An 18,246-nucleotide genomic window follows, 5' to 3' on the forward strand; every position below is an offset into this window, starting at 1 on the left:
TGCACATGTGGAAGCTATGGGGAGGGCCCGTCCGCGCCTGCCGGGGTGGCCGTCGCAGAACAGATGGACCACTTCCGCAGCTCACGGGGGAGGATGGGTGTGCGGGTCTGAGCCCCAGATGCCAAAGCCTGAGCTTCCTCCACCCTGGGAACGGCCACCGTGGTGTCTAAAGAGGCGGGGAGAGGTCCGGAGAGCTGTGAACGTCCCCTCGGCTCCCCTGGAAGGCACTGGAGAGAAGGGGAACCGCACCCCTAGATCCAGCGGTCCGCCGGGCCACCTTCTGTCACCTGGAGACGGTCAGTAAAACCTGGACGCGCCCCAACCCACTTGATCGCCTTGAGCCAGGCCCACAGAGGTGGGCACACCAAGATCACTGAATTGGGTTTCCTGAAGACATGCAAATGGACGAAACCATAAAACATCTGGACAGACATCTTGGGGACAAAGTCCAGAAACTACAGTCAGCTCCCAGTTCAGGAACTGGCAACCCTGTGACACCCAGCACAGGCCTCCTGGCCCTCCCTCGGCTCACACCTGGCTCCCCTGAGCTCCCCCCTCCACGCCCGTCCTGTTTGCTAACTTGAGACCAGAGTACCCTGAGCATCCAGGGTTCTCTCTCTCTGGTCTGGGAATCGTGCTCCCCCCGAGCTGGACGGCTGCCCGCCACACGTCGGCTGCCTTCGTCCCCTCAGGGAAACCACAGGCCCTGTCCCGACACAAGCCCCACTCAGAGCAGCAGACGGGAGGCGAGGTGGACACCGTCTGGCCTCCTGCGCCAAGTGGACACTGGGCCCATTCTCCTGCACCCTCTGTGGCCCCAGTGTGGCGGCCACCCCCGGGCGGTCGCTCAAACAGCCTCCCAGTAGAGGCGGGCCCCTGCCAGGCTGCTGGGGAGACCCGCTGGCGGGCGGCGGGGAGGCGCCGGGCCCCAGGCCCACCGCAGACTCCAGGGCACCTCACGCCCGTGAGCAGGACCAGCCACAGTGAGAGGCCGTGAGGCTCCCCGACCTGCCCCCGCGGCCCCCTCCCGCATAGGAGGGGCACACGCTGCCCACGCAGGGCCACTAGGGGGTGACACTCTGGAAGCTGCCCACGTGCCCCACAGGGGGTCTCAGAGCCTGCAGGTGCGCCGGCCACGGCTAACTGGTGGCAGTTGGTCGGGACAGAGCCCCCGGCCCTCCAACGGTTGGCATCTGTTGTGACAATCCTGCAGGGCACTCGTGGGGCCCCAGACCCCCTAGAGTGACGCCCATGGTGGTGGAGTCAGGATGACCTGCAGGGACACCACACCCCTCAGAGAACATGGGGCGTCCACCCACCTCACACGTGCCCTAGTCACACCACTATATGATCCGAGAGCTTCTCTGTGCCCATTTCACAGATGAGGTAATGCGCAGGAAGAAAACAGGGCAAAACGGAGCTTGCCGCATGGACAGGACACGGATCACCATGAAGACCTCATGGATGCAGGCCCTTGGTGGCACAGGCCGTCCCTCTCGCCTGGTCTCACCCGGGCAGGGGAGCTCTACTCCCATCCCCACTTTCTGATGGGAAAACCGAGACTCAGAGAGGTTAAGTGACTTGCCGAAGGCCACACAGGTCATAAGCAGTACGGCAAGGGTTCAAACCCAAGCGGGCCGGCCCCTGATCTGAGTCCCTCACCTGCAGCCGAGGGAGGTCAGAGCTGGGAGCCAGGACTCTGTCCCGGGGTGACCTTATCACCTGACCTCCCACCACCGTGAGAGGCACTCAGCTCAGCCTCTGGGCTCTGGGGGGTGGGGGGTGCTCTTACTGGAGTTCATCGAATGAACCACCCTCCCCTTTCTCTTTCACGTATTTCACTTGCACATCGAAAGCCAAGATGCAGCATCTGGACCTTGATAACAGTCCTGTTTTGATGCAGCGGGTCCGGCTCTGGCCCCAGGACCACACTTTTGAGTCCCGCAGTCCTGGCAGACGGCTCGACCCGGTATCCACGTCTCCACCCACCTCCTCCCCACCTGAGCCCCCCCGCCGAAAAGATTCCCTATCAGGCTCTCTGCCAGCCCCCCTGCCCCCAACCCGAGCCTTCCGCCTCCACGCACGTGGCTACAGCCACAGCCACCAAACCAATTCAGCCAGTGGCGTCTGCACTGGTGCTGTGCTGCCCACACTGGTGGGCATCCGAGCACCATCCACAGGCCACGGGCATCACAGTCAGCTCAGCTGCCAGGTAAAATGTGGGTTCCCAGGGCGCCTGGGTGGCTCGGCCAGTGAAGCGGCTGCCTTTAGCTCAGGTCGGGATCTCGGAGTCCTGGGATCGAGTCCCGTGTTGGGCTCCCAGCTCAGCAGGGAAGTCTGCTTCTCCCTCTCCTCCTTCCTCTCTCCCTGCTCATGCTCTCCCTGTCAAACACATAAATCTCTTTTAAAAATCCAGATTCCACGGGATCCCTGGGTGGCTCAGTGATTTGGCACCTGCCTTTGGCCTGGGGCATGATCCTGGAGTCCCGGGATCGGGTCCCGCGTCAGGCTCCCTGCATGGAGCCTGCTTCTCCCTCTGCCTGTGTCTCTGCCTCTTTCTTTCTCTATCATGGATAAATAAATAAAATCTTTAAAAAAATCCAGATTCCCAGGCCCTGCCCCACATGGACCCCATACTAGCCTCCGTAGGGAGGAGCCCAGAGCCTGGTCAGCACACCAGCTCCCTGGGGCAATTCCCAACAAGGTCAACAATCCCCGGCCCGTGGGCCTCTGCATGTGCCGGCAGCCCACGATCTGGCCCTCCTCCCCAGCGCGGCTCCTTGCGGGTCCCAGAGGCCACCCCCATCGCCACACCCAGGTCCAGGCCAGCGATGTGCTCATGTGGGTTCTTCTCCCACAAACAGAAACCTCCTCAACCCTGCCCACAGCTCCCCAAGCCAGGTCCGGTCCCTCCCCTCCTCCAAGGCTGCCCCCCGACCCCTGCAGCAACCAGAGAAACGCTCCTGCCTCTCTCCAAAGGCCGCCAGACTCGGTGCCTGGGGGACATGGCAAAGCCCTGCGTCTTTGAAACATATAAAAATAGACACAGAAAGGCGCCCATCAGCTGGCACGGCCAGGGAACGTCTCCCCATAACTAAAGCTCACTCTTTCATGTGTCAGGTTAACCATCTCTGTCTTCCGCGAGTTCACAGAACAGATGGAGTGAGAACTTTTTCGGAACACTCCAAATCACCTTTGGGACTAAGGACATAAGGAATCCCTCTAGAGCTTTTAAAACGCGTGGGACCAAAAAAAAGAAAAAAAGGAAAGAAAGGAAACGGGCTATGGAAACGGGCTATGTAGGACAGAGTAGCCCCCGCACTAGATGACCCCAGGATACAACCCGGGTTCTACAGGCCGACGACGCTTCATAGTGTCTGGTGTCCTCTTCCCCGGCTGTGAGACACGGACACGAGTGACAGCGCCCGAGCCTCCTTTTTCCCCAACGGCTCCTACCTACTGTGGCCCGGCATCCACACAGGACGCGCGTTAAAAACGGGGTCTAGGGGGATCCCTGGGTGGCTCAGCGGTTTGGCGCCTGCCTTTGGCCCAGGGCGCGATCCTGGAGTCCAGGGATCGAGTCCTGCATCGGGCTCCCGGCATGGAGCCTGCTTCTCCCTCCTCCTGTGTCTCTGCCTCTCTCTCTCTATCATGAATAAATAAATCTTTAAAAAAAATAAAAATAAAAATTAAAAATAAATAAAAAATAAAAACGGGGTCTCAAGAAGAAACGGGAGTCTGCGGCTCAGGGCATGGACGGGCTCTTCTATGAGTCACATACATGAGGGTGTGACTCTAAATGTACCAAGTCCTGATGTGGAAATCCAGCACTCAAGTGCCACGGGCCCGGAGAGCCAGTGGCGCTGCTGGAGGTGCCCACCTCACCCCCATGGCTCAGAAGATTTCTTTTGTTTTTTAAGATTTTATTTATTTATTTAGAGGAAGCAAGAGAGCAAGGGGAGGGGCATGGGGGGGAGTAGGGAGAGAGAGAGGGAGAGAGAGAGAGAGAGAGAGAGAAATCTCAAGCGGACTCCACACGGAGCACAGAGCCCGACACGGGGCTCAATCTCACAACCTTGAGATCACGACCCGAGCCGAAATCAAGAGTTGGATGCTCGGGGCTCCTGGGTGGCTCAGTGGTTGAGCATGTGCCTTCGGCTCAGGGCATGATCCCGGGGTCCTGGGATCGAGTCCCGCATCGGGCTCTCTGGGTGGAGCCTGCTTCTCCCTCTGCCTGTGTCTCTGCCTCTCTCTCTGTGTCTCACGAATACGTAAATAAAATCGTTAAAAAAAAATTTAAAAAGACAAGTGAGGGACACCTGAGTGGCTCAATGGTTGGGCGTTTGCCTTTGGCTCAGGGCACGACCCTGGGGTCCCAGGATGGAGTCCCGCGTCGGGTTTCCTGCATGGAGCCTGCTTCTCCCTCTGCCTGTGTCTCTGCCTCTCTGTGTCTCTCATGAATAAATAAAATGTTTAAAAAAAAAAAAAAGACAAGTGATGGGGCCCACGCCCACGCAGCTGACATACGTGCATCTAAATAAACCCAAAGAGGTGAGGGGCGTGGACAGCTAGCAATGTCTACTTAGACAACGTCACAGGGTGGGGGGGGGGGGGTGTTTGGAACCACTGGAATGCTTGGGAATCAACCTAATTGAGAAACAGACAGTAACTGACAACTACGCAACCAGAAAACCTGAACGGCAGGGAGGTTGGACTTCCCAGAAAGAATTCAGAAAAACCAGAGCGTGTTCAACGAGGCTGGGGGGAAGAGGCCGTGGCCCAAGTTCAGGAGGAGAATGAAAAACCCGTCCCAGAAAAAAGTCCTTAGGAGCCAAGAATGTTTGGGGTGGAGCCTGCAGGTGACAGAAAAATCTAGAAAAGCTCAATGCGGTGGTTCAGAGTATTAACTGTGCGACCTGGTGCAAGTTTCCTAACTCTGGCTGCTTCAGCTTGCTCCTCTGCGGAGTGGTAGTAACAAGGGCACCCATCAGTCTAGCCGCTAGCACGCATTGCCATTAGAAATGCCCAAGTGCTTGGCACGCCACTTGCGGAAAGAGGATGGTACTTACTGCGTGTGTCTCCGGGTGACCAAGCTAGACCAAGAACACATTACAGGGAGGCAGAAACCGGCCAGGTGGAAAGAAGCACGTCCTACCGGGTTGTCTTGATATCATTGGGCTGACTTGGTAGGTAGTGAGACACCCATCACTGGAGGCATCCAAGCCAAGCCCGGATAAAACAAACATCAGAAACATTTTTAACTCCGTTTCTCCGAGTTCTCGCCTCTAAACATACACTCTGTGACACCCACTGTGCCACCCAGGGCCTGGCGAGGTTCGCCCACTGCCTGACTCTAAGTTCTAGAGTGGCGGATCCTAAGGCCAGCTGGGTTTTGGACTGGCTGCGTGAGAATCACAGAGGGCCGGGGGTGGGGTGGGGGGGGGTTGGTGTTGGTAGAACAGAAGTCCTGGTCAGGCCCCACGGCAGATTTTGCACCCAAATCCTGGGGCGGGGGCTTATAAATGTGTAGGTTTAACCATCAATCACCCCGATGGACAGCCTGACGGGCCCACTCCCCAAGGCCCTTGGACGAGCCTCCCCCAACGGCCGGGCACCCCACAGCAGGTAAGGGGTGGGCACTGCAGGAGCCTCAGACGGCCTGCACGGGGGTCTCCAGGGCCCACTGACCAGAGCAGGCTGGACTCGCAGCTCCCCACGTCCACCAGCAGCCCGGTGTCTGCCCCAGCTGGTGGGCCACGGGCAGGCTGCCGCCGCGGCAACCGCACAGCTGCTGGCCTGTGACATCAGAGCAGGGGTGAAGTCAGGGACAGTGACGAGCCAGCCAGAGGGCGAGCTCCTGGCAGGACACCTGCTGCGGGCCCGCCAACCACACAGACTTGGCTCAGGACCGCTGGGGCCGTGCACGGGGCGGGGGGTGAGCGGGATGGGAGACGGCCCACGTGCAGGGGTGATGCAGGGGTCCCAGAGCGTGCACCCCAGGGGGTACTCAGGGAGGGGACTCCCCGGTGAAAACATCCCTCCCGCCCCAGCCCAGCAGCATGTGCCCCCCCCCCAGCCCGTCCCCTCCAAGTGGTCCCACATCAAAGTCAGGGATCCCCGGGGTGCTGGCGGCCCGTCCCCCCCCCCCGCAGGGGTCTGCTCCCTGCTCAGGCTGGGGTCACACGCTCCTCCAGGATGCCACTGCTGAGTGGAACCGACCGGAGGCAGGAGAGAAGGGCCCCAGGCCCCCTTGCGCCACGCACCCACCCAAAATAAGAAATCAGACGTGCCTGCCCTCGTTTCTCGGGCGAGGGGCACCCTCCACGAATCTCACAATTAAGAAATTTCGGGGACACCTGGACGGCTCAGCGCTTGAGCATCTGCCTTCAGCTCAGGGCATGATCCTGGGACCCTGAGATCGAGTCCCGCATCGGGCTCCTTGCAGGGAGCCTGCTGCTCCCTCTGCCTGTGTCTCTGCCTCTCTCTGTGTCTCTCAGGAATAAATAAATAAAATCTTAAAAAAAGAAAGAAAGAAAGAAAGAAATTTCGTTTGGGGAGCAGGACTTGGACCCTAGGAAGTCAAAGTGACCTATCCCGGGGTTTGGTTCCTTGAGAGGAGAACGTTCATTACAGGACCTTGGCTGAAGCGTGGGAATCTTGGAGACGAAAGTCTCCGTGTGGGGCTGGGAGGGCCCCGGGACGTGTTCTTCCCACGGGAAGCTCCCAACCACAGCCTCCCACCTCCACCCACTTTTGTCAGGGCCCCTCTTCCTGGTCCTGTGGGTGCAGAGTCTTCTCCCTCTGCGGCAAACACCCCCCAACCGCTTGGCCTCTGCAGCGTGCGTGGTTTTGGGTCCCCGCCCCCCAGCGAGGGACAAGGTCGGGGGTTGGGGGGCGTCGGGCGTGCTGGATAAACACGGCGTCCAAGTGGCACGGCGCACGGGGCGCCCGATGACCTCCCGGAACGCCCCAGCACGGCCACCAGGGCCGTCCTCTCCGCGCCGCCTCTGGAGCGAGGACGTTTCTCCCTCGCCCGGTCGGGGCTCCCACCAGCACCTCGCCCCGATTCCCGGACGGCAGCTCCCATCCTCGCCTCTGCCGGACGGTCCCTCCTCCCCGGCCCCCAGCTCTGGAAAGCCCGGGCCCTGCTACCGCGCCGCGACCAGCGGGCTGCAACTTTCAAGATTACACGGATCATTCACGCGCATCGTAGGAGAATTAAGTAAACACATGCTTGTGAAAGTCTAAGTCCCCCCCGCAACCATCTATCTCAATGTGTGAGGTCAAAAAAAAAAAAAAATTGTACACCATTTGGTCCCGCAGGGCGTCCGAGGCTGTGATTTATTTAACTGTCCCCCTGCTGCTGCGCGTGTAGGTGTCTCTACGGTTTCCCTAAGACAAACGACCCGGGCATGGATATCCTCCTGACTAGAGGCGAGCACGGTCCTCAGTTATTTCCTACACACAGGGCTGCTTGATCAGAGAGGGGACTGATGGTTAAAGCCCTCGAGGGGGCAGCGTGCCCTTCCAAGCCTCTGCGCTGCGCAGGGTAAGACAGGATATGCCCGCAGTCGAGCCCTTCCAAGGACAACAAGCCCCGGGGCCAGATGAACCGAGCAATGGGAAGTCCAGAGCTGTGACATCCAGTCCCGTTTCCAGAGACTCGTGCCAGGACCGGGCTCCTTGGATTCCTGGCAAGGGCCCTCGGCGGCATGACCTTGGGTGAGTCCTCCCTCCACGCCCAGCCACAGGACAGGACACGGGCCTCACCTGCCCGAGTCCTCGTGAATCAGAATCATGGGAGGTCCTTCTGCGCTGGAAACGCCTAGACCGGTGATGTTTTCATCCCCCTACCCCCACCCCGTACGGCTGGGATTGACGTGCCTTGTGTTTTCAATCCCCGCCTTCCAGAAATGATGCACAAACAGCAAAGACCCTGCCATAGAGCGGCTCCTTCGTGCTCCGTCCTGGGCCCACCTGGGGCAAGAGGACGAGATGTCGCAACAGAGACCCCTGGGTGGCACACAAGCCCGGCTCCACGCTGGCACCACCCCCGCCCCCCACCCTCACCCTACCCCACCCCACCTCCCCTCACCCCAGAAATGCCAGGCTGGTCCTTTTCTCTCCCAGAGACCATGAAGGACGGAAGGGGAGATGCTAGGAGGGCTGCACACTGTACAGAAAAGCCCCCAGGAGCAAACCGGGCTCACATGTCCAACGAACAACCCTTTGCTGAAAAAGAAGGCACCTGCATGCTGCCCACCAAGCCACAGGGTCATCATGCTCCCCCTGAAATGGGTTCTCTCTTCTGAGCAGAACAATCCACCGCGGACCTGCAGCCTACAGGGGACCCTGAGTCCTCTCTCCCCCGGCTGGTGACCGGGGAGGGCCATCACTTGGAAGCACCCTGGACTCTAGCCTCCAGCCAGGGTTACTCCGGGACACCCAGGAGCCTCGTGACCATGGATAAAGGCTCAGGTCAAGGATCCTCAGTGTTGGAGGCCCTTGGTGGTGACGTGAGCGCAGGTGCCCGAGTACGTGCAAGCACGCTAGACACGCAGGCCAGCGGCATCACCGCCCCACATCTCTGCCTGCAACACATTCCTGGCTTTCCACTCTCGGGCACGTCACAGGCCCCGGGGAGGGTCAGCCGACTGAGCCCAGCGAGTTCGCACCCACCGGGAGTGACCACAGCAAAGGCGAGCCGCAGAGCGCCCGAGGTGCGATTGCCTCTGGGGCTGTGATCCCTCCCGTCACGGGCCTGCACCGGAGCCGTCTGATGTCCGTGTGCCCTGAACTCCCTTCTGGACGGAGGCCGGAGAGAGCAAGAAGGAGCTGGCCGGGAACGGACAGGGGAGGTGGACGTCCCTGCTCCACCCGCCGCCTCCCTGCCAGGAGCTCCAGGCCGGAGCGGCGAGCGAGCCGGGTCACGGAGTTCCGGGGGCGCTGGGGTGCGGGGTGGGGGTGGGGGGCTGACGGCCCTCGGGGCTCCCTGGCCTCCACACCAAGCTCACTGCTCACTCGTCAGAGATGTACGAGCATCGCAAGTGTGATCCCGCCCGCACGGAAGAGGGAGAGGAGACACAATCAGGATTCAGAACCAGTTCTGGCCGGCTCTTCTCCCAATACCTTCTTCCACTTTTTTTTCCTCTAAGACGTCGGTCCATTGCCTCATTCTGCCCTCAGTAAAGAATCAGCTGTGGACTCCTAACCAGGGCCCTCAGGTAGAAGCAGAGGGGCGTCGGCAAAGCCTGATGCGGGCACCCCCCCCCCGCCCCTGTGCTCAGCCGGGTCTGTGAAGGGGCTGCCAGGAAGGCCCAACCAGGACCCCACACTACAGATCGGAGAGACTGGCAGAGCCCCGAGCCCAGCCAGGTCCTGCTCTGGGGCCAGGCCGAGGAGCTCTCAGGGTCTCTCCACCCACGGAATGTTCCCCAGCAGGAAGCCTCGGAGCTCATCCCGGTCTCATCACGGGCCACTGTGCTCCGGGCTCCAGGGCCCAGAACAGGGGGCTGGGCTCACTCGCTGTGTCGGGGTCAGTCGGCACCCCTGCTTCTCAAGCGGGCGAAGGGCAAGGGGAGCAGCGCCAGGCAGCTGGCCCTCTCGACTGGGCCCGGGGCTCGGCCTGGTGGGGACAGGGACAGGGACAGACGGGCCCGCCCGGGCTCAGCGCCCTCACCCACCACGTGGGGGCCTCTCCGCCGCCCGCCCCCACCCTCACCCCTGCCCACCACTCCATTTCTGTCCTCCGTGCCTTTCACCGGTGACATAATCACCCACCTGCCACATGCTAATCCAACAACATTTAGACAACACAGATAAACAAAAAGAGAAATATTGCCCTTGATCTCACCCACTGCTGAGAATTGTGATGGACACGCTTCCAGACCTGTCCCTACACGTGCATTTAAATGTGTACATGCTTCTCCGTGAAATAAAGATACACAGATAAGCAATAAAACCATATAAAGCAAAGCCGGTGGGACACCCGGGTGGCTCAGCCATTGAGCGTCTGCCTTCGGCTCGGGGAGTGACCCTGGGGTCCTGGGATTGAGTCCTGCATCGGGCTCCTGCAAGGTGCCTGCTTCTCCCTCTGCCTGTGTCTCTGCCTCTCTCTGTGTCTCTCATGAATAAATAAAATTTTCAAAAAAATAATAATAAATAAATAAAATCTTTAAAAAAAAAAAAAAAGAAAAGCCAGTAAATTGCCACCATAGAAGCTGGGCAGTGGTGACCCCAAGGCAAAGGGGAATTTAGGGCCAGGAGGGATAAGCAGAGGGCTTGGGGGAGGGGGCGGGGGAGCAATGTTCTGTTTCTTGACCTGGATGCTCACCAGGAACTTAAGAAACGGACAACGTGTGGGCAAAGGTTTTATCAAAATGTACGTCAGCCCCAGACTCAGCCTCAGTTGGAGAGAAGGACAATGTCCGTGACGGAAAAGTGCTCGAGCTGCAGGGGGGCTTCCAACAAATACCCTCCGAGCGTCCTTCCAGGTGGGAAACGCGAGTCCGCTTCATTTCTGGGGCTCATCCCTAAGGGCTTGCTCGCCCGCCACACCCGGGGGCGCCACGGCCACCCGTCAAGCCCACACGGCTCGGGGCCCCCAAGGTCAGCCTCGTCCACTAACACCTCCCCGTCCGCACTCGGGCTGCTCACGAGCTGCATGACCCTGAGCAAGAGCTTCATCGTCTGTGCCTCAGTTTGATCTTCTGTGAAACGGGGACAACGTGCGGAAGCCACTTGCAAGCACTCAGCACTTATTAACGACGGTGTTCCCAGCTTCCCACCCCCCCTTCACGAAACGAAGGAGCTTTCCCTCCCAGCTCCCCGCTGCCTCCCGGCGGCACCAGAACCCCCCACCCCGCCCCGTGTCTCCCCGGACCTGTGCCATCCATCACCCCAGCCGGGCCTCGGGTTGGGTGGGGAAGGCGCGCACCGTGCAGGGTCCCCCACGGAGACGCCCACACACCCACCCTCCACACACACGCACACCCCAGAGCCTCCTGGGGGCACCGTCCCAAGTGTTCCACCCCCACCCTTCCTTGTGACCTCCAGCCGCGACCCTAGGAAGCAGGTAAATCACCACGTCCTATTCGGGCTGGGGAAATCGAGGCCGAGGGCATCTGTGCGGATCTCTCCCCGAAGCCGTGGTGGGGCTGCAGAGTGGCCTCCCTAACGGGCTTGTCCTAGGAAGTCAAGCGTCCTGGCTTCCTGCTGACTCTTCTAACCGCTTCGCGTTCCACTTCCCCTTCCCTCCGGGTCCCCTCACACATTTTCCACTGTCTGGGGAGCCACAGCCACAGACTCTCCCGTCCAGACCCCGGGCTCACCGTATCCCAGCACAAATACACAGGGAATGGAGGCCTGGGCGCCGAGGTCAAACCCCAGGGTGACCCCTTACCACGAGCCCACCCCCCACTCAGCTGCAAGATCTGCCTTCTGACCCCAGTCCTCCCCCCTTCCCCCCACCCCCGTGCGTGCACCTGCTCCTGGGCCACCAGAACCCCTTAACACCCTCCCCACCCCCGGCCACACTTCACGACCCTCGGGTGGGTCCTGCTGCTGGGACTCAAGCTCCACTCTGCACCCAGGCTCAGGGCCGCCCAGGCTTTGGTTCCAGACCCTTCTCACCATGTCCTCCACTCTCCCCTACAGGCCGTTTGAAGACTTCGTACGCGGCAACAACTGACCTCTTAGAGGTCACATACCCCTTGGAGAATCCAGTGGAAGTCCCGGCCACTGCCTTGGAAAACCCAGGCATGCACACGTGTGTGTGTATGTGTGTGCACACACAGAGCTCTGCTTACAGTTTCAGGGCTCAAGACTCATGTCACCCCTGCCATCACCCTCCGATCTATCTTTGGATGGATGCCCATATACCCCAGGATAGGATCCTTCCATACAAAGACTACACCTCAATTATTTTTTTTAAAGATTTTTGTTTTTATTTATTCACGAGACACAGAGAGAGAGACAGAGACACAGGCAGAGGGAGAAGCAGGCTCCCTGCAGGGAGCCCGACATGGGACTCGATCCCGGGACCCCAGGATCACACCCTGAGCCAAAGGCTGATGCTTAACCACTGAGCCACCAGGGCTGCCCTCAATTTGGTTTGTAGAATAAACACTTGTCTAGTCTGCCGTGCTGGGGTCTCCAGAAGCCGAGCTGGGACACTGCTCAGACACAGGGAGCGGTACAATTTTGTCAGCTGCAAAATGGGATCCCTCTGGGTCTCTGCGTATTCCCACCACCACCCGCCCGGAGCCGCACATCCACACAATGATGGAGGCACCGAAGGATCTCCGCGTTCCAGCCAGGTCAGGCCCCAGGGGTCCAGCGAGTGGGTCCCGGGAGCTCCGAGCTCTGGATGGGGGAGCCAGCTTCATCCTGCCTGCCCTCTGAGACACGGGTGCTCCTGACCATCCCTGGAAGACTTCCTCCGCCACTTCCCTCAGCCACCTCTCCTCCCCGATTCTAGGGCATCTCATTGACCCTCTTACCCCTGGTCCTCGCTCTCCACACTCACTCAGACCCTCCAGCACCAAGGCAGAGGCCTGGCCAAGCAGTCTCCATGCCTACCTGTCCATTTACCATTACATACAGGTGGAGCTATCAACGTCTGTGCTAAATACCTAGAACATTCTCGTCTCAAACCACAAGTGTCTGGGGTGTAGCCTGCGTTGGAGACAACTGCTCTGTGCAAACTTCGGCAGGCGTCAGAATCACCTGGACAGTCTTAGAAATACCAATTTGCCCGCCCACGTGGGCCCTGAGGCTCTAATTCTGGATGCCAGTTCGGACTCTGCCTTTTAGCCAGCGCCCTGGGCCACCTGGCTGTCACCCACAGGTGCATGCCCTCACAATGGCTCACCGGGGGCCCTTGGGAGGGGATGCAGACTGCATGTGATATGCCAGAGCGGTGTCCTTTGGCCCCTCGCCCACCTCTCAGGCCTGGTTTGCACCCAGAACTCTCTCTCACTCTTGCCTGCGCAGGTGGTCCCCTTGCCCAGCGCATCCCCACGCTGCCACCGCTGATGATGTGCCTGGGTATGTGTTTCCCCCGACTCTGTCCTCCGAGTTAGGGTTCTCCAACCTTGACTTCCCTCCCAGCTCTGCTCTTCTCTTCCCAGGAAGACCATACTCACTATGAGGCCACTTGCCCTTGGCCCGTGTGTGTGTGTGTGTGTGTGTGTGTGTGTGTGTGTGTGTGTATGTGGATGCATACGTGCAGAGGAGAGAGGGAGCATCCCAGGCAGGGGAGAAGCATGGACCCCACCCACCACGCTGCTCTTCCTTCTCCTGTCTCCTCCAGGCCTTTTTTTTCTCCTGCTGTGTTTGCATCCTCCAGGCTGCCAGGGCCCTCCAGCCACATCTCTTAGCCAATTTGGAACCCAAGGGGACCTTGGGAACCTGCAGCAGTCGGGTATCACATCAGTGGTTCTGCATTGGGACTAGGGTGGCTCAACCCTGGAAGCCTGGGAGTTGTCTATATCTTTATTCTCAATGCCCAAGTGCTGCCATCGGATCTGGACCATGCAGCCTGTATGGACGTCTGCCTGGTAACCCAGCTGACACAGCCAGGAGGACAGGCAGGTGCCCACGCCTACAGCTCACGGACCACAGGCCATGACCGCAAATTCCCCGAGGACCAAGCGGGTCCTGGCTGGAGGCTGGGAGCGCGTCCTCAGATCACAGGCAGGGACCACGGCGTGGGGAGAGCTCCCTGCAGCCACAGGCCACACACAGCACGGCCTCCAAGGCTGTGTCCAGGGCGCATCTCTTCCCCTCTGCTTCCCAACCCCAGCAGCTCAGGTTCTAGGCACTCCCCTGGGAGAGCGCATCCCCAGCTGACCAAAACTGGGCCAAGGGGCTCCAGTCCGCCCACAGTCCCCTCCCCTCAACACCCTCTACACCTCTGATCCCAAAACCGCATTCCCCTTTCACACAGCTACTTTGTTTATCATTGGCCTGAGACACCTTGAGTCTCTCTGACTTTAGACCACACCCTGGCCGTTGGGCTTGGGGTCCGCAGGTCTGTGCCCACCCTGTGCACCTCCACGCTGCCTGGCCCTGGAGTCTGGAGCTCCCCCTCCCAAGGACAGGCTAATAATGCCCTGCTTCTTCCTTATGTCCCGTGGGGCGGAGCCAGCCACTCCATAAGGGCTTGTCGAAACAGCCTGATAGGAAAACAAGGATGTTGGGAACACAGATCAATGAGGCCTCTCCAGAAGCCCTGCCCCCCTCCCGGCCCCCAAGCACGGAAGGCCCGACTCAACTCACAGGCGTCTCATCCGCCTCGCTCTTCCCGAGCAAGTGTATCTGGTGAAGACACAGCCGTTTCTGAATGCGTGGTGCGTGCTTTCTGCAGGTGCCACGGTGTGGCCTCCAACAGTGCACGCACGAGGCTGGCCTGCTTGCCCTGGCGACCAGCGAATGGCCTTGGCTGTGGGCCCTTCTCCACCTGGGGCTGGAGATCACCAGCGGGTTTGCAGAGCAGTGTCTGGAGATGGGAACACGCTGAGAAAGATGCCATTGTGGGCATTCTGGGGGAGTAGCATGGCCATGGGCACCGCCACCCAGGCCAGAAATGAGATCTTACTCCGCTGGTCCAGAGACCTCCTGGATTTACCAGTGACTCCAGAAACTGGCTCACACGGCCCGGATCTGCCAAGCCGCTGGGCTGGCTAAGTGACTCCAGGCTCACTCCATGGTGGCCACCCAAAGAGCAAGCCCAACGCTGGTCTCTGGCCGGGGTGTGGGGTCTGGGCAGGAGATGGCCTCGGGCTCCACGAGGTGGTAGGAGTCAGGCCAGCAGCGCACGTGAGCCCTGCTCAGAGACAGCAAACACTTCCTGCTTGTCCTCGCTTTCCCGGAAAGGACAGGGAACGAGGTCTTCCAGGAGGAACCCAGATCACCTCTTACCTACCGCTCCCTTCACCCAAATTTCACGACCTCATAATGAATCTCTTCGCCGACCACAGTTCCGGTCCTACCAGCTCCCGGAAATGCTCACACAGGCAGACAGAAATCCGACGGTGCCTACCAAGCCTGCACCCCGCCAACACTTAAAGGAGCCAGCACACCACGTGAGCAGTTAGCTCTCAGTATCCCCAATGTGCGCAAGGCCATCACCCTTCATGGGCCCCTGGACCACAGCCCTCGTGGCACAAGGTCCACCTGTGAGGCTTTTAAAACCCTCAGCAAGAGCTGGGCCCAGGCCAGACTCTCTGTATTTACAAAGGGGCCAAGACGTGAGTCATCTTTCAAAGGGCCCCAGGCCATTTGGTTTTCAGAGTGGGGGATCGTCAGGAGAAAGTCACAGGCTAGCGGCCCTCAAAGGAGAAGCAGATACAGAAAGACCACCGCCTTCGCAGTGACCTGAACTCCACAGCCACCCAGGGCTTCCGCTGGGTGTCTCGGCTTCACATATCCCAAGCTGACTGAGCACAGAAGGGCCGACTGCGGCAGCATGGCCAGAAGAGTTCCCCTGAAAACTCCTGTCCACCCCGAACCTGCTCAGGTGACCTTATTTGGAATGAGGGTCTTTGCAGATGTGATGGAGTTAAGAGAAGATCATGCTGGATACGGGTGGGCCCTATACTCAGGGACTGGGGTCCTTCTTACAAGAGAGAGTTTGGGACAGACACACGCAGAGAAATCCACGTAAAGACAAGAGGGCAGAGGCTGGAGTGACGTGTCCACAAGCCAAGGAAAGCCAAGGATGGCGGCAGCCAGCAGGAGCGGGGAGAGAGACACCCGGAGCAGATTCTGCCTCGGGGTGTCCGGGAGGAGCCCATCCTGCCAACACCTTGACTTTGGACTTCGGGCCGCCTCAGCTGTGACAGAGACAACCGCTGTTGTTTTGAGGCTCCCCCGTTAGCGGATTCAGTGCAGCGCACAGGGATCTCACAGCCGGGGCTCTGCTGTGCAAGTCTGGTGTCAGCAGCCCGACTGGGCCTCTGAGCTGGGACGGGGTCAAAGTTTAGGCTCCTTAGTGATTTGGATGCGAAGAAATGGGACACACGTGTCAGGAGATCCAGACGGAGGTGAGAGGAACGCACGCAGCAAGAAGGAACCTGAAGGCTCGCTGAAGCTCCTCGACCCTGACCCTTTGCTGCCCTGGTTTACTGGGCAGGCCAGGAAGCGGCTGGAAATTCTTCCAGCAGCTGAAGAGTGTGAGGTGGACCCGAGGCCCTGCCCCTTCCTGCAGGCTCCTGCGAACCAAGCCCAAGCGCCTCACGAGGTTCCTTCTGGGCCTTGAGACCATCCCGCCCTACAGCTTCATGGGCAGGAGCCTGGCCGTGTCTCAGCAAAGGGGCCCGGTCAGGCCCAGATGCCCAGCGGATACCCCAGGGGAAGGCCAATGTGCATCGCCCTCAAACCTGCTGGGCAAGCCAAGTTGGGGAGCCAGCCTTACTTAGTCCCCTGCCTCGGGGTTTACGGAAAACTCCTCTGCAAGCACCCACGCCAAGATGGCCGGAGCCATGTGATGCCCACAGGTAAGAACACCTGAGGTCTTCCTGGGCCAAGCGGCAGGTCAATGGGGCCAACTGGGGTGTGGCCAGGGGCCGTGGGGAGCTCAGGAGGGCATGGCCGACAACAGGAGGAACCCAGGGACCCAGGCTCTGAGTCTGCACAGGTGAGGGGAGCCAGCCTCACTGCATCTGGCCTGGCAACCGGACGCTCTGCTGGCTGAGGCTTAGAAGCACAACATAAACCTGTTGAGAAGCCAATTGTGGGGGGGGGGGGGGGGCAGTGATCCCCCTGCTGTGCATCTGTCCTTGTGGCTAGATTTGCCCTGGGAAATCCCGGCTGACCCTCACCAGGGCAGCTAGAGGCCCGGACGGAAACCTCTGGGGTCCTGGGGCCCAGCTGGTCCCTCCCATTTCTGCCACCTTCTCCCCCACTTGTCTCCGGCCCCTGTGAGGATCCAGGATCGGAACAAATAACGGGCTCCTCCTCCCTCCCGGGCTCACCCCCACCTTTGAGGGGCAAGGGTGCAGAGCGTGAGAGACATTTTCTGAGGGTCCTACGCGGCCACGCAGCCCCACTTGGCCCCAAGTCTCCAGCGTGCGGGGATGTCCTGAGAAAGCGTCCCGGCAGCGAGCCTCTCGCGGACCCTCCTCCCACCGGGCCTGGCCGCAGGGCCCCCCTCCGGGCCAGGGGCTCCGGCTGCCCCTCGGGGCTGCCCCTGCGGCCCGGGGAGCCTGGGCAGAGCCGGGAAGCTCCCCTCTCCGCCCCAGCCGAAGCCAAGGTGAGCCCGAGCCGGGCTGGAGGGCTGGAGGGAGAGGCCGGGGCTGAGCGGCCAGCCCTTCCCCTCCCAGCCCCGGGCCGGAGCCCAGCTCCCGCTCGGCCGCGAAAGTTTCTCGGGGTCCCCGTCCTCCCGCGCCCGGGCCAGGGCCAGGCCTGCCCCACCGCGCCGCGTCCCCGCTCTCCCCGCCCCCCCGCCCCCCGCGCTGGCATCCCCGCGCCCTGCGCCTGCCAAGCCCGGTCCGCTCCCTGGCTCCCTGGCTCCCTTCTTGGGGCTGGGGCTGGGGCTGCGGAGGAATTTCGGTGGAATTTTGAGGTTGAGAAGCATCTCGGCGAGAGGCGAAGAAAGGGAGACGCGCGGGGGAAAGAGAAAGTGCGATCCTGGCGTCCACTTGCAGGATTCCGGGAGGCCCGAGGCCGGCGTCCGGGCGTGGGCCCCGGCGGGCGGGCGGGGTGCGCGGGGCGCGCGGGGGGCGCGGGGGGCGCGGGCGGGGGCGGGCGGGGGCGGGCGGGGGCGCGTGCTCACCTACGTCCGCGTTGCAGAACGCCTGTTGCGGGTGCACCGGGGAGCAGCTGCAGGCGTCGGCCGGGCGCGGCAGCGTCGCCAGCAGCAGGAGGCCGAGCGCCAGGCGCAGGCTGCGGGCCGCGGCGCCCATGGCGGGCGGGGGCGGGGGCGGGGGCGGGGGCGCGGGCGCGGGGCTCGGCCGCCGCGGGTGTGCGGGCGCTGGCCTCGGGGCGCGCCGGGGCCGCCCTCCGCACCGGGCCCGCGCTCGCCCGCGCTAACTCTCCCGGGTCGCTGGGGCGCGGGGCGCGGCGGGGGCGGCGGCGGCGGCGGCGGCGGCGGCGGGGGCGGCGGGGGCGGCGGGGGCGGCGGGGGCGGCGGGCACCGGGGCCTGCGCTGCCTTCTACGGATGCGTGCGCTGCGGGCGCGGGCCGGGCCGGCCTTTTATCGCGCTCCGGGGCGTGTCGGCTCCGCCCCCCGGTGGCCGGCGGCCA

General features: G+C 61.2%; 1 protein-coding gene across 6 annotated transcripts in view; it reads right to left on the minus strand.

The window, feature by feature from the left end:
- Positions 1-17,933, minus strand: part of LOC144287117 (metalloproteinase inhibitor 2) — a 47,867-nt gene extending 29,934 nt beyond the window's left edge. For 4 of the 6 annotated variants that reach the window (XM_077854463.1, XM_077854460.1, XM_077854458.1 and 1 more), the window contains exon 1: positions 5,070-5,207. In XM_077854463.1, the coding sequence (XP_077710589.1) occupies position 5,070 (1 nt within the window). In that variant the 5' untranslated portion in view covers positions 5,071-5,207. Of the gene's footprint in view, positions 1-5,069; positions 5,209-5,688; positions 5,804-17,776 lie in introns of those variants that run through there. The other 2 variants (XM_077854461.1, XM_077854462.1) reach the window with 2 other exon arrangements.
- Positions 17,934-18,246: the final 313 nt, after the last annotated feature.

This window comes from Canis aureus, chromosome 16 (genome assembly GCF_053574225.1).
Source record: "Canis aureus isolate CA01 chromosome 16, VMU_Caureus_v.1.0, whole genome shotgun sequence".
NCBI lineage: Eukaryota > Metazoa > Chordata > Mammalia > Carnivora > Canidae > Canis > Canis aureus.